At 38.4% G+C, this 16,611-nt stretch overlaps 1 protein-coding gene across 1 annotated transcript in view; it reads left to right on the top strand.

Moving 5' to 3' along the window:
- The first annotated feature begins 7,453 nt into the window (after window positions 1-7,453).
- The window catches only part of PTPRM (protein tyrosine phosphatase, receptor type, M), a 331,529-nt gene continuing 322,371 nt past the window's right edge, over window positions 7,454-16,611 (top strand). Inside the window, exon 1 of the mRNA XM_010006866.1 lies at window positions 7,454-7,711. Coding sequence (XP_010005168.1) covers window positions 7,454-7,711 — 258 coding nt within the window. The remainder of the gene's footprint in view (window positions 7,712-16,611) is intronic.

Below are 16,611 nucleotides of genomic sequence, written 5' to 3' on the forward strand. Positions count from 1 at the left end.
TTTGGCACACTTCATTTTGCCAGTTCAGGGGTGTAAACAGCACTGGTGGTTACGTGCAGTTACCTGGAAGTGGTGCATCTGAGCAGATGTTCTGGCTTCCTCAGGTAGTGTTAGTCAAGCTTTCAGAGGTTTCTCAAATTACAGCAGCTCCATAATTTTCAAATGTTACCTGAAAGCATGCTTCCTTTTATCTGTAAAATTAGTAAATAGTTGGAAGAAGTATTGAAGACAAACTCTTTTTTTACTAGCTTTGGGAGCCAGCCAAGGCTGGCTGTTACTGAATTCAGGTTTTCTGCTTTCTGCAGTGCTTACAAAAGGGCCTGTACACATGTTTATAACAAATAAAATATATGTTGACTTTGCCTTGTCTGAAGGTGGGACCCATTATGTTTGAGCCTTGGAATCCATCTGCATATACACAGCAATTTCAGTGTCTTGCAGAGTCACATACTTAGCTGTGGACACTCACAGTAATCACAGTCAATGGTATTTTACTGGTAAAAGGCAGCCACCCCTTGTGAGTGCTGGCAGTAGGGTTGGCTGGCATTTAGGTAATGCTGGTTAGTTAATAAAAAGTAAGTCTTTGTATCTACCTAATCACAGCTTTTTTTGATACAAGGTATTTTTTTTTATACCCTTCAGCCTTAGAAGGAGAAGTTTCTGTACCTGTAGTGTGTTTTGTGAATAAGCTAATACATAGAATATCTGTTCTTAATATCAGACTTTCTGCTTTCCTTCATTTAGTATGGGTTTCAAATACGGAGAGTCAAAATCCTCAATACAGATGCTCAAATAGGTTAAACACAAGTACTTTCATCAATGAATCACAATAGGATTGCAATTATAACCTGAATAGTTCATCCCTGTTGTTACACTCTAGAAGGAAAACTATTCCTTCGCCCTCAGCCATGTATAAGACTGGTGAAAAATCAGCAAAGTAACTTTATTTGCTCACTATTCGCATTTTCCTCAGGAATGAAAAATGATACTGCATTCAATTTCATTGCATTTGACATTCCTAGTGTAAAAAGTGTCTCTCAAAAAGTGGTGTGACGTGGTGAAAACTTGCTGAAGTGACTGGAAAACCTCTCTTGTGCCACTTCAATCATTTCTGTAGTATAGTACATTGCCTTTTGAGTTGTCAGATTTATTATTTTTAAAACAAATGCTATTTTTTTTTTCCATTCTTGTGTCACTCTATCTTTTAGACATCTTTTCTGTACAAAATATAATTTTCCTCTATGAATATTTTACAAAAGATTTCCATTGATGCTAATTAGGATTACCAGGATGCTCAATTGTCACAGAACCTCAGAATCTTAGGGGTTGGAATGGACCTCGAAAGATCATCTAGTCCAACCCCCCTGCCAGAGCAGGGTCACCCAGAGCGCATCACACAGGAACATGTCCGGGTGGGTTTTGAATGTCTCCAGCAAAGGAGACTCCACAACCTCTCTGGGCAGCCTGTTCCAGTGCTCTGTCACTCTCACAGGAAAGAAGCTTTTTCTGATATTCACATGGAACCTCCTATGCCCCAGTTTGCACCCATTGCCCCTTGTCCTATCTCTGGTCATCACTGAAAAAAGCTTAACTCCATCTTCCTGACACTCACCCTTTATGTATTTGTAAACGTTGATGAGGTCGCCCCTCAGTCTCCTTCCAAGCTCAAGACCCCCAGCTCCCTCAGCCTTTCTTCATAAGGGAGATGTTTCACTCCCTTAATCATCTTTGTGGCTCTGCACTGGACTCTTTCAAGCAGTTCCCTGTCCTTCTGGTACTGAGGGGCCCAGAACTGGACACAATATTCCAGATGCAGCCTCACCAAGGCAGAATAGAGGGAGAGGAGAACCTCTCTTGACCTACTAACTACACCCTTTCTAATACGGCCCAGGATGCCATTGACCTTCTTGGCCACAAGGACACATTGCTGCCTCTTGGTCATCCTCCTGTCCACCAGGACTCCCAAGTCCCTTTCCCCTACACTGCTCTCCAGCAGGTCAGCCCCCAACCTGTGCTGGTCCATGGAGTTGTTCTTCCCCAGCTGCAAGACTCTACGCTTGCCCTTGTTGAATTTCATCAAATTTCTCTCCGCCCAACTCTCCAGCCTATTTTTCTATTTTGTCCATTTACTCTGGAGCAAATCTAGTCTTTATTTTCTTCTCCAAGTATTGAATCTTCTTAGAATTAATATTTTAATGAACTGAATATTTGCTAAATTAGTGCTGAAAGATTTTGTAGTGAGGAGTTGTTAATAGCAGCAGCAGCAGCAGTGGTAGCAAATCCACCAATTTCTTTATTTAAATCCTCTGTGTAAAATGATGAAATATGGATGACTTAGCAAGTTTGTGGATTAAAGAGGCCTGAATTTAATGGATGCCGAATACCATCAGCTACCTTAGATGTTATTCTCTGTATGATTTCAGTGTGTACTTTTGAACTATTAAATTATGTGTAGTACCTATATGTAGACCTGAACACCGAACCCAAGTTAATTCCATTTAAAATTTTTGCCTGAGGATGTTTAACACTTAATCGATGTGTTAAAACATGAAAGAACACCTAGGGAAATTTTAAAAGGAATATGTCTATAGTAATATATGCACTTGCTATCTCTTATGAATGAGTACTGAATTCAGTATAATTTTACATATTTTGTTGATGAATCCTTGTTTCCTGGCAGATAATTGTGTCCTAGCAGGTACGCCAATGAATAGTTGCAATTATTTTTTGCATATATGTCTCATGTGCCCAAAGATGTGATAAAATATTCTGGAGAACTGATCCATTTTAAGAAAGTGTCTTGTGGTTTGTTTTGCTTTTCTTTTTCATGACTGAGAAGCCCCTCCTTTTTAATTTTTGTTTTTCCCCCAGAATTAAGTGTTTATTTGTGTATTGACTTTATCCATATGCTTTAGATTTATCTAACCATCTGGCATAGTATTTCAGCCATCCGTTTAACAGATGACAACAGTAAAATATGAAAAATTTCTACACAGCTTAACACTGAAGATAAGTTGACTAGATCTAAAGAACACACTGTAAGAGAGATTTTTATGCACGCAATTATTTTTTTTTTTTTCTTTTTGTTACACATAATGTATGGCTTTAGTAAAACATAATTATTTTTATAACTTTTCATTTTAATACGTATTAGGATTTTTTTTTTTTTTTGTGGGAAGATCCATAATTAAAACTAGGTGTAGAAGCTGATCTTTATCAGAATGCACATGCCTGGAAAAACAGATACCATCAAACAAAATTCCATCATGATATTGCAGCCTTTCAAAGACAGTAAAGGCTTAAAGCATTGACTGGACACTTCCATGAAATTTATTATCCTTATTTTCTTTTTGCTTAACCTTGGTCAAACCCCAACGATGTTGTTGGCTTAAATCTGAACTTTAGATGCTGGTGGTGGTAAGTGCCTGAGACTTCTTGCATCCACATTGCACATTCATCTGGCCCACTGAAATAAAAGGCCCTAGCATTTACCTTCAAATCAAGCAGTTTAAGCTGTTCTGGGCAGATAAAGCACGTTGTTGCACTTTGAGCAAAGCACACAGTTTCTAAGATGACTAATGTTGCAGATATGTCTATATTCAGTTTTTCTTCATTGACTAGCCTGAGATGGCTCTGCATTGAATGGGCTGATTTTAGATAGCTTGATGTACAGGCAGCATGGAATTTCATGCTCATGCACACAGGTCGTGGGCCCATGCCTGGTACAAGAATCTGTTCACTCTCTGAAACCAGGCTCTTACAGTTGGGCGTTCTTGGATCCCTTACCCAGATGGCTACATGAAAGTTTTCCTTAAACACTCTCTAGAGGATATGTTTAGGGTAGAATAGAAGTTACTGTGTTTGGTACAACAAGCTGTTACATGTTATTTAATCATCTCTGACTGTAGAAAGTTGTACGACATGGCTGAATGTCCTTTTTGTTTTCAAGTCTGTTAAAAGCTGTATGAGTGAAGGTGCTACTCCTGGTAGGCTGGAATAGAAGAAGCTTCAGCCTGTGAGAACATTGGTTAGGAGACCTTCAGAAGTAGGAAATCAAACTGTCACAGAAGACTTGTGTAATGTAGTTTACCTGTCATGGCATTGATAATTTCCTGAAGACTTAGACAAATTTAGTCAAACAATTAAGAATATGCTTTTACTTCCTACTCCTTTCTTCATGAACCAAGAAGAGCTTACCAGACACTTTCTAGCAGAAAAACTGTAACAACACATCTAATTTACATTCTGCTGCTTAATTTAGTTCTCTTTAGCTATTCTCATTTCTTAAAAAAAGTGGGATTTATTTTGTTGACAGTGACGTTCTTCTCTATTCTTTCATTTTAAACAAAGGGTTTAGAGACATATTTTTAAAACAGGCTGACTATATTCCTTTTCTTAAGCCACTGATAGTTTTTCGCATGGTTTAATTGTGCAATACATACTACATTAATCAGGATTCTGCAAGTTAAATATTTCTTAAAAATATTCTATGAAGTACTGTAGGATTCTCAGCTACAAGGAATATAAAATTGGTTGGGTTAGTAGGAAGGTACTGGTTCATAATCACAGAATTGTCAGAGTTGGAAGGGACCTCTAGAGATCATCTAGTCCAACTCTGCATTGGAGTATTTGAAGATGTTTGTATTATAAGTAAAAAACACATAGGGCAATCTGCATTAATATGATGTGCCATTATAACAGGCTGAAACAGTATTAGCACATGTGAAAAGCAGCAATAAAGAGTATTTGTGCTTGTGCCCATAGGCTAGGAGAAAGGTTTCTGCTTCTTGGCTGCTGCATCTGGAATAGTGTGTGTGTCCCTTTTTCTGTGATTGTGGCTTTCCTACTTTTTAGATTACTGAAACACAGCAAGAAATACAGTGTTGCAGATCTGAGTATTACAGATTTGAGTATAGTGTAATTGGCAACTTGTAGAAACCAGTCCTTGCATGGAAAAGCACACGAATCTTGCCTTCTTGCCTTATTTCCTTCTGCTAAATGATTGCTTTTCTCAAGGAGAATATGGAAAACATTCAGTGATTTCTACTTACACTACTAATGCATAAGGATTTGTCCCAATGTGCTACAGTAACTAACAGACTGTAAATTTAAAACAGAGTAATGCCTTTTAGGAAGTAAAACATTCCAATTCCTTTGTTTCAATTAATTTCCATTTCTGTCAACTTTACAGACTCAGTTATGTTTAGAATGAAAATTAATGAGAGGTTATGCTCAGTAAGTAACTTAAAGTAACAGTTAACTGCATTATTGAATGGTTATACTTATTAAAGATAAAGGTGCAAACTAGACCAAGGTTCTCTTAACACTTACATTCCATTTCAAGAAATTGCTTAGGATGTTGCATCTCGTAAGGTATCATCACCCATCAAAGTAACAAAAAAAGAAAAAAGAGTGAATTGTTTTCTAATAACTGTTTGAGAAATGTATGTGCTTGTATTTTATAAGAGCACTTAGCTATGCATTTATAGCATGCACTTATGAAAATCTGCATTTCTTGACATTCATGAAAAACAGGGGTTTAAATTACCTCATGGATTTCACTGTTATGTTTTCTTTCCAAAGTAAACATTATGTTTAATTTTATTTCCTTCTATGATATCATAGTATATGTTTTAATAGAATTGCTTTCTTTGGGTTTGTTCAACCTAGAAATACGAATGTCTTGAAAATGATGTTGCAGTTTTCTAATGTAATGTCTACAGAGCCATGCAAATTCTTTGGTTGCACATCTGTTCTATAATGTTATTATTTTGAAGGTACACTCCGATGAAACACATTAATAGGCACTGAAAAACACACCATAAATTGACTAGCTGTTCCTGTGAGAACTGTTTGAATATAACTTTATTTGAACAATATCTTTGAATTTCTAGTTGTTTGTAATTTAAGCTGAGACCATAGTGTAAAATATAACCCTCCCCCCTTTTTCTTCCCTTTTAAAGCTTACCAGTCTGCTAGGTATTTTAATTTGTTCCTTCTTCTCAGCTCTTGAGACCAGGGAGGACTTGTGACACTTAATCAGTCAAGGACATAGCTAGTGATTACTTAGAGTAAAGCTGAGAAATCAACAACTTTTTAGACTCCATCTACATCATATGCTAAATCCAAACGTATGAACACATATTATTCTTCTCTGTTTAATTGTGACTGTTTTGATGGATTGTCCCTGGCTGGACTCCAGGTGCCCGCTAAGCCACTCTGTTACTCCCCTCCTCAACTGGACAAGGGAGTGAAAATACAACAAAAGGCTCATGGGTTGAGATAAGGGCAGGGAAATCACTTAGCTGTTACCATCATGGGCAAAATAGACTTGACTTGAAGAAATAAATGTAATTATTACCAGTCAAATCAGAGTAGAGTGCTGAGAAATAAAAACATCTTAGAACAACTTTCCCCCACCCCTCCTTTCTTCCTGGGCTCAGCTTCACTAGAGATTTCTCTACCTTCTCCCACCCAGCGACGCAGGGAATGGGGAGTGGGGGTTGTGGTCGCTTCATCATGTTGTCTCTGCCATTCCTTGCTCCTCAGGGGGACAAATCCTCACACTCTTCTCCTGCTCCAGCATGGGGTTTGTCCCATGGACCACAGTTCTTGATTAAGTTCTCCAGCGTGGGTTCTTCACAGGTCCTAAAGTCCTGCCAGATGTCTGCTGCAACATGGACTTTCCATGGAATCAGCCTTCTTTGGAGATCCACCCACCCCAGCATGGGATCCTCCATGGGCTGCAGCTGGATATCTGCTCCACCATGGATCTCCACCACAGACTGCAGGGGAATGTACTCCAGTGCCTGGAGCAATATCCTCCCTCTCCTTCTTTACTGACCTTGATGTCTGCAGAGCTGTTGTGCTCACATGTTCTCATTCCTCTTTCTGGCTGCAATTGCACATGTTTTTCCCAGTTCTTAAATATGTTGTCACAGAGGTGCTGCCACTACCGCTGATGGGCTTGGGTGCATTTTGGAGCCCGCTGTCATTGGCTCTGTCGGACATGGCAGAAGCTTCTGGCACCTTCTCATAGAAGCCACCTGTGCAGCCCCCTGCTACCAAAACCTTGCTATTCAAACCCAGTATAGACTGCATGTAAAGATGCTCAGGTAGTTGATTATACAGCTGATTATCTTCCAACATGTCTAGATGCAGGGCAGTGCAGATTACTTCAGTGTTCTTTTTATTTGTCTCTTTCTTTCTCCAACTGTAAAATAAGGATTCTAATATCTACCGGCTTAGGAAAAGAATATTAAGATTCTCAGAAGTAATTTGAGTTTTTAATGCCTACCAGATACAAATTACTGTTACATTGGTAGAAGCAAAGAAAAATTATTAATTTTTTTTTTTTTTTAATGACACTGTGATTACAGATCACCATATTTGGTAGAGGAAAATTAAATAAAAAAATAAATTGAACTAGTGACTTTGTTTTGCAGGCTCTTTCATGTTGGTGAATACCTCTGGGAGATTTGCAGGACAGAAGGCTCACCTCCTGCTGCCCCATCTGAAGGAAAATGATACGCATTGTATTGATTTCCACTACTATGTTTCAAGCAAGAGTGGATCTAGCCCTGGCACTTTGAATATATATGTAAAAGTTAATGATGGTCCTATTGGTAACCCAGTCTGGAACACATCCATCACTGCTTCTTGGAACAAAGCAGAACTGGCAATTAGCACTTTCTGGCCCAATTTTTATCAGGTATGTTTTACTTGTTATGAAATTTTGTTTCTCATAATAGTCACCTGGTTCCTAATAATAATAATAATTTTGAATTTAAATCAAAATATCTTTCAGTATCTTTTGTTGATGTTTATCTTAATTATACTTCTGTAGGTGATGCTAAGTGTATGTTTTTACATGTGTATGGCTATGTTTATATGTTTACATATAAATGGAAATGTAGGAAATGTATCCACACACACACGCTTTAAAAGTGGGTGAAATAATTCTATTGCAACCATTGAGAAATTTGCCATTGATTTCAGTCAATTACCTCTGTTTCTGTAATACTCATTCTTTCAGTTCATTGAATTGAATGCCGATAGATTTTATTGTAGTAGAGTCTTCAAGTCTGATTTAGATCAGCAGTACTTGTTGCTTTGGAACTGGCAGAATCCTCTGAATCCTCAGTTTATGTCTTCAGTTTGAATGCAATATCCTTCTGTCCAATAGTAATCATAAATGTAACAGTAGCTATTGTAGGAGTGGGTTTCTTATTACATCCTAAAGATTCAAGGAGAATTTCACTTGATAGTTCTTTAGGGTGCTGCTTTTCTTTAGGGAAGTTTACAGTTATTTACCGTTGTACAGTAGTTAAACAGGTTTTTTTCTTCTTCACTTAAAAAAAATATTCTGTCTCCACAAGCAAGTAATTTGGTGTCGTAAGAGCAGTCCAGTAGATAAAAAAATGTTCCTGAGGCTCCTCTCATCTCTACTTGCAGTTTGGAAAGTTTGTTTTGGATTTTATTTCGCCCCCTGTGCTGAACATTGTCACTGTACTTATGGTTTGAAGCTTTCTGAAGAAAAGCTGTCCCAAAGATGGGGTTTATTTGATTGTAGACCTCCCTAGGAAGTACAATTTTGTCATTCCGCAGTGCTGTCCCAGGGGGTCACAGTATCTTAATTCCTACATCAATTCCCCAGGTACCAGCATCACACATGGTAGAGCCTTTTATCTGTTCCTGCATGTGCTGTTTAGGGTAATGCCGCACCTAGAATACTGTCTGCAGCTCCAGCCCCTCACTACAAGAGGGACATTTTGGTGCTGCAGCAAGTCCAGAGAAGAGCAACAAAGCTGTTAAAGGATCTGGAGAACAAGTCTTATGAGGAGTGTCTGAGGGAAATAATTTTTTTTAGTCTGGAGAAAAGGAGATGGAGGGGAGACCTTCCTGCTTTCTACTACTACTTGAAAGGAAGGTGTAGTGAGGTGGGTATTGATCTCATCTCCATAGTAAAAGGTGGTAGAAGAAGAGGAAATGCCCTCATGTTGTGCCAGGTGGGGTTTAGATTGGATATTAGTAAAAATTGTCTCACTGAAAGGGTTGTCAGACACTGGAACACGCTACCCAACGAAGTGTTGGGGTCATCATCTGTGGAGGGTTTTAAAAGATGTGTAGATGTATGTGGTGCTTGGGGACATGGTTTAGTGGTGGACTTGTTAGGGCTAGGTTAATGGTTGGACTTGATGATCTTAAAGGTCTTTTCCAACGAAAACAATTCTGATTCTGTGACCAAGTGCTTGATGCTCCATCACTATAAATTTGTCATTGATTTCAATCAATTACCGCTGTTGCTCTATAATAAATTCACTCACTCTTTCAGTTCATTAGGGATGCTGGAATTGAATGCAAATAGATTTTATGGCAGTAGATTCTTCAAGTTTGATTTAGATAAGCAGTATTTGTTGCTTTAGAACCAGCATAATCCTACTTCTTCTTATGAGTTTGACATTGTCTACTGCAATAAACTCTAGTGGGTTATAGTGGACATCTTTCTGTGACTGCAGTAGGTGATCTATGAGGATGTCTCAAGTGAACTGAAACAGTCCTTTTGAACCCCTTTTTGTCTGTGGAAAAAACAACCTGAAGAACTTTCTGGAGTCTTTCCCTCTGTGATTGCTTTATCCACAATCAGCCTTAATGGATGGTGGAAGAAGAGTAGAGCATCCCACACAATTTCAAGGCTGACATTGGATATAACTCTATGTAGTTGGTAACATAGGATCTACTGGAGGGGCTTTTGGGCATGCGGGGTGATTCAGGAGTGCTGAGTGGAGGGTGCACATTTTGCAGACACTACTGGAATGTGTGACTGTGTCACTGATGCTTAAGTCTAGACCGTTATGTCCCCAGCTGGGTTTGAAGTCAATTAGTAGAGAAGCTTCCAGTTTCCTTTTTTTCTGAAAGGACTCTTGTTTTTATGCAACAGAACTGCTCTGTGAACCAGCAGTTGGTATAGGAGGATTGTGCTTCAAAGCCTCACTCAACCTCTGAACTAAAATGCTAATATGGATGGGGGAATTTTAATAGAAGCAGCCCTGACTGACTAGTAAATTTAAGTTTAACAAATAAAAATACAGTCAGGCTCTTACAGTTTTAAAATTTTATTGATTTTAGTAGCAATCTGTGCCAGATTTTTATCAATATGATACATCTGTCTGATGTCTGAGTAGTGTCTGGATATTTAGCCATAGAAATAGAAATATAGCCTTTCTAGACCACTTTCTCCTGAAGACCTGCCATCTGGACTGTTCACCCTTACTTGTATGGGAACTCTTACATGCTTGGATGGGCTGCTGCAGTTTAGCAGGTTGCCATGCATCACTGGATAATATAATTGACACCTGAGTCTGTCTGTAGTGGATTTCATGTGGTCTTTTTGCCTCTGGAAATAGATATTTTTACATAATCTTTCTTTCACTGATGAGTATAGTAAGTAATTTTATATGCATTTGCTGACTACAGTTGGAAATAATACCTGGTATTGGGTATTGCAGTTTAGTTGACATGCCAAAATGTCTTACATTATAACAATATCTGTGACAATACAAGGAATCAGTGCAAAATAGAGTAGTTTCACTGTAGATAAACTAATTTATTCTTGTGGAAGCTCTGTCTCCATTTTGACAGCTTATGGGCAATCGTCTCCATTTTGGTTGCCTTCATCATCTCAGAAATCTTTGATGGCATTTCCTCACTAACACAGTGACACCTTCGTTGTTTCTGAACTCTTTTCATCTGTTTTGATGCTTTTTCTTCTTCACAGAGCCTGTTTTAGGGGGAGACAGTAAGTTAGCTGCAAGTAGCTAGGAGAAGGGTAGGAAGGGAAGAAAGGGTGTATGTGGATCTTGTGAGAGTGTGCATCCAAGCTAGGTGAGAGCTCAGCTGACTACATGTGTGGTGGAAGAAGGCAGAGGATCCATTTTACATGTGTCTAACACCAGGTCTGTTTCCTAAGCTGCTATTCATTGATTCCAGACTGACCTCTTTGGGCTCAAATACACATTTCTTATGCATCCTCCAGAATATACAAGACTTCCTCCCAGGGGTTTTCTGGGGCTGTTTGACCTTATTGAACGAAATGAAGAAAAGCGTGCTAAGAAGATTTTAAAAGAATGACAGGGCCCTTTTTAACTTTTCATATGTGAAGGTTGCCAGTTTCTTGATGAATTATCCTGAGGAAAAGACAGCATTAGTAGGTGAAGGGACAAAGCAATGTAATCATGTAATTGAGTCACCATCCCTGGAGATATTTAAAAGACATGTAGATGTGTGGCTTAGGGTCATGGCTGAGTGCTGTACTTCGCAGTGCTAGGTTAACAGTTGGACTCAATGATCTTAAAGGTCTTTTCCAACCAAAATGATTCTGTGATTCTCTTTTTTGTGCTTTATATCACATATCCATGTAGGCATTTGCATGTTTGTGAATGCCTTAGAATTCCATTCCATTAGCAGGACACCATAGAAGGTCTCTAGCTGCAAATCAGACCAAAATGTACTACAGCACTCTGAAGACAAACTATGTTATAACATTTCAGGGTTATAATATTTATACAATTCTGAATGCTTAAAAACACAGTGGTATTGGGATGTTTTGCTGCTGATTCATGAAAAGTGTAGGCAAAATAACTCCCACTAATGGCAGTAACTAAAAAGTAGATTGTGTAGCATAGAGTGGATTTTAATCCTACTTCCAAAGATTTATTTGTTTAAACCACATAATAACATATATGCAAAGTGTTCAAGTAATTTAAAAATTAGCAGTTTTATTATTGTAGCACCAGTTATCCAAGCTTATTAATATCTTTCATGTTGAATTTCCATTTAGAATTGAATCTTTAGAAATACAGTCTCTGAACAAAGTAATTAATTTCTTTTAGTGTACATTTTTGTTGTTACAAGACAATTATTTGTGTAGGTTTCACCTCGTATGAAAGCTGTACTATGTATCTAAATCGCAATGATAACCTGCATGTAACTACACTAATTGTAGTTTAATTACTGCTTATCTTAACATAAATTGTCAAATATTCTGGTGATTAAGGATATATTTAATTCCATAATTAATTATATTCTAGGTGCTACTGCTTAATGTCTGCCTTTGACTTTAGGGTATGTCTACATTGCAGTCCAGTTACTGGTTGCAGTGTTGCTGCAGGTTCCAGCTGCCAAACACCTTCTGAGGGTCAAAGACAGCCAGCACAGCTTGTTCTTTTCTGCTGTGCCTCCTGGTCTCTGAGCTATTAGTTTTGAAGTAGCTGGGATATTTCTTCAGGAGCTAGTCTTATTTCTGTATTATAAAATCCCTTTAGGAGTGCTCCCCAGAGGGAGTGTTGGCTTCCTCTTTTTATCATTGGTCACAGGATAAATTGTTTGCTTTACTGAGCTATTGTCTACTTGGTACATTCTAAGAGCATCAAGGAATTTGTCATGCCATTAGAGACAACCTGCAAGCAAAACAAGGCTTCACATAATTACTAAGACCTTCACCCTCCTCCTTACTTGAATAGAATTAGAATGTACACAGCAAAAGAGAATTAAATGCTATGTAGATTTACATGGGTAGCAGTGAGCTTGTTTTTAGATTCTTGGGGAGCAGTCTCAGCAGGTTTAGAGGCTTTAAAATTGATGATTTGAGATACAAGTAAGTCAGTCCTTAAGAGTCTGCACCTCTAGTGAGGAGAGGGTGAGAGGTTTTTTTTGGGTTTGCTATTTTCTTTAATTTTTTTGTGTTTTTTTTCCTCTTTTGGATCTTTTAGTAGCAGAAAAAGATGTTGATTTCAGGGTTGTTTTCTTGGTTTGTCTGTTTGGGGGCGGGAGAGGGAGTAAATTATTTTCTTTTTCCCGCGTTCAGTTAATGGTACTCAAACCAGTTAGTAGTATTTTAAATGTATTTGTATGTTTTTGAGGCATCACTGTTCTGGAACTTTACAATATGAGAAATGCCACTAGTGGTTTAAGTTTGGTGGGTGGCTTGTGTTTCCAGCTCCTAACCCTGCAAGCAAGCAATTTGATACAGCCCCATTGCAAGTTATACACCATTCCCCTGTTAGTTTTTATATTTTTAATTATTTGCTTTGTACTTTGCTGGGAGTCAGGCATGGCAGCAGTGAGCTGAAACAAATCTCGATTAAATAAAACAACAAACAAAAAAGTTTTAAAATCCAGAAATGGAATTGAAAGAATTAAAAACAGCTTCCAGTGAAATAACACTATTCTCTATACCACAGCACCTTCTTTAAATGTGAACTCCTGTGAAGATGTAATGAGAAAATGGGATAAGAGCCTGGCAGTAATTCCTGTTTTTTCTCAGTAAGGACACAATGGAATTATATGGTATCACTTCACACTGAGATGAGATTTACCCTTTACCATCCTGACACTTTCCCCTGCAAATTAGGAGTTTAGGGAATAAGAAGCAATAGATCCAACCTGTCTTTTCAAATCTGGATTTAAACTTCCATTTGTTTCATAGCCTGCTTTGTACATGCATTGCTCAGAATTTGGCTCATGCAACGTACTGAAGTCATCAGCTAGGACTGAGAATTAAGCTTTTTGTGCAGTAAAGGTCAGGCTCACATTGTCAAGTGTTGTGTGCCTTGCATTCAACTGCATGCAGACAGTTCCTGAACTGTGCTTTGAACTCAAAAGGAACTTTGAAATGTATGTTGCATTTTGAATCACAGCCCTGTGTCAGGCATCTTAAATAGCTCTTCTTCATTGTGTAGGGCAATTTGGGAATAGTTATTTTGAGAAGGATGCACCAGGGCAGACCACATACCTAAATTAAAAAAACCCAGCAGACTAAAAATGGCCAAGCATAAGCAGGTGTATGCTTTTTCTCATGTGCACAAGGCTTTGTTATTTTATCTTGTCCCTTGTTCCTAAACCAAGAAAGCTTCTGGGCCTTAAGTGGAAAAAGGTAAAACAACAACTGCTTTAGAAACAAAAAGACAATAACAAGATTTAATAAGCTTTTATATCAGGACCTCAGTTTTCAGTTTTGCTCACAAATTCAAGTTTTATTTGGAGTCTCAGGTTGGCAGCGACCACCAAAAGGTTGTTTAATGTGCTTGAGTGTGCTTGGAGTGCTGAATGGTAACTGTGTGGGAGTGAAAGATGGGGAGGGAAATGGCATCAAACAAATTCGTAGCCCAGGGAGGCCTGACCACATTTTAGGCAGCCCAAATCAATAAGCTGTGATAGGTTTCTGCAGTGCCTGGGAAGCATCAGGTCAGGAACCTCCCGTGACGTGGCTTGGATGAGGCAGTAGTTGCTGTGATTGTGCTTGGGTGATAAAGTGGGTGGTCCTAGGATGAAGAACTAGAAGAACTCAGCCCACAAGAGTACAAGATATTGCCAGATTTTTTGAAAAGAGACTGTTTGCAATGCCTATGTAATAAATATAGTAAATATATGTAAAATACAGTCAAGGAAAGGCTCTCTGTGGGGTGGAGCATGGCTGTTCACGAGTGCAGTTGGTGCTGCCAGCAGCGTGTGGTACCTCTGCCCCCTGGCTGGAGGTGCAAGGGGCAAGATTGCAGGCCTTAAATGGCCTTCTTAATACTCTTTCTTGCTTTTGCCAACTGCTATTTTTAAGTTGTGTGAAGTCGAGACCGTTTATATTAGGTACAATCTACCTTTTGACTGAATGCATTGTAATTCTGCCACAACAAAGGCAGGAATTTACGGAGTGAGGTTGTGTGGCAACAAAATGTGTTTATTTCTATTGTTCCTTGGAACAGACAAGTTATCTTGAGTCGCACATTTTCAGCAGTAAGCATTTATGTTGGTGAGCAGACCCCCTTTCTTTGTTCGTATGTAGAAAAGGGAAGTGGCAGGAATGAAAAGCTAATTTTGCTCTTCACTGAAGCAGGGAGGATCTGGGACAGTGCAGTGCTAAGCTGCTTCCCTAGTTCCTGTTTGGCAGGCCTGCCAGGGGGAGAATAGTGTAAAACAGCTCTTGGGCCAATGTTCAGCAGAGTTTTTCCTGAGCAAATGAATTCAGTGTTTTAACCAGTTGTTTCCTGCCTGATAAGGTGGTGAAATAATAGGCAAAAAATCTAAGGGCTGCCTAGTCTGATGCTGCTGGAGTATTGTCCTTGTTTTGACTGGGCTCTTTTATATTGCCTGAAAGTGTTTCATCAGCTGTGAGGAAAGGCAAAGCTTGGAGGAGGGAGTAAAAATACTAACGTTTATATGACAAGCAACTTGTCAAATGTGAAATGATGGAAAAAACTGGATATGAAGTAAGTTTCTAGGTTTCATTTCTGGTGGAATTACTAGCAAAACTGATACAGATTTGTGAATAGTCTTGACAGCTCTTATATAAGCTTGTCAATGAATGAATGAGTCACCAGAAGTGTTTCAAGGTCTATTCCTGAGCACCCTGTTACAGCATGCAGCGTGCTTACTTGGACTTTCAGAGACATGTCATGCATAAGATCCTATTATTTTTTTCATCTAAGAAGGGAAAATGCTTAGTTAAGCAGATATCTTAGTCCATAGTCTCAATTTATTAATTTAAGTAAAACAAAACACTGTATTTAGGTACAGCAGTTGATAGTGCTTCATAGCTTATGAACAGAATGGAAAATATATAACTGTACTTGGAATAGGTGTCATGTTCTTTTCTATATGAAGTAAAACGCACATCAGTGATGTTTCTTTGACAATGATATGTCACTACTGGCTGTAGCATCTCTTTCTATTTACCAAAAATTGCATATTTTATGTCAGAAGAGACCAAAACTTATGATCATTACAGCTGCTATCAGCTTGGCTGTTGCTTTTAGTGGAAGCATGATTAAACTGACAATATTTAAATTTGTATTACTTTTCTTTGGAACATGCCCTCTTTAATAACAATAATTGTAATTTAATAGTGTGTCCAGCTGGCAGTTTCTTGATACATTGCCTGGCTTATTTGTGGTAATGACATTTTTGGTATGTTGTCTAGTGATACAGCAGGTTATTTCAGATCACTCATTGAGACTTTGTCAGTTGTCATAAGTGCGTCCAATTCAGTTATTTCAATGTTCTAATTTCTGAACTTTTTTCTGAACTTCTAATTTGTGAACTGAAGGAACAGGCTTGTGTTTAGATTCTACATGTTTGAGGTTTTTTTGTCTGTGAGTATATTGCAACAATGAAGTATTTAAAACCTCTAGGAGAGCCTGTAGCTAAACTCCCCAGTTAGGAATTCTGGAACTCAGCTATTTTGCTGGCACTTTTATGCAACATATATATTTTTAATAGTTACATCCATATTACCCGCCAGTCATATTTTTAGCAGAAAACTGACTGGTTTGTCTGGCTACTTCAGAGGTGTGCATATGCCAATTTCTCAGAGGGTTTTCTAGAATTCAGCGTATCTAAAAGTGAAGAAACTGAAATAAATTCCTCTGCTCTTCAGTGGTAGCATCATGGATCAGGTAGTCGTGAAATGGTGAAGAATTCACTGACCTTAAGGTTTGCTTTAAAATCAGAACCAGTACTCTGCCAGTATTTGTTTAGCACCAGGAAACTGTGATATAATATTACAGGACTGTATGTTATCCTTGTGACATGTTTGCATTCTGTATCATTCTCTTCCTGCTG

This window comes from Chaetura pelagica, unplaced genomic scaffold (assembly GCF_000747805.2).
Source record: "Chaetura pelagica isolate M959 unplaced genomic scaffold, ChaPel_1.0 scaffold109, whole genome shotgun sequence".
NCBI lineage: Eukaryota > Metazoa > Chordata > Aves > Apodiformes > Apodidae > Chaetura > Chaetura pelagica.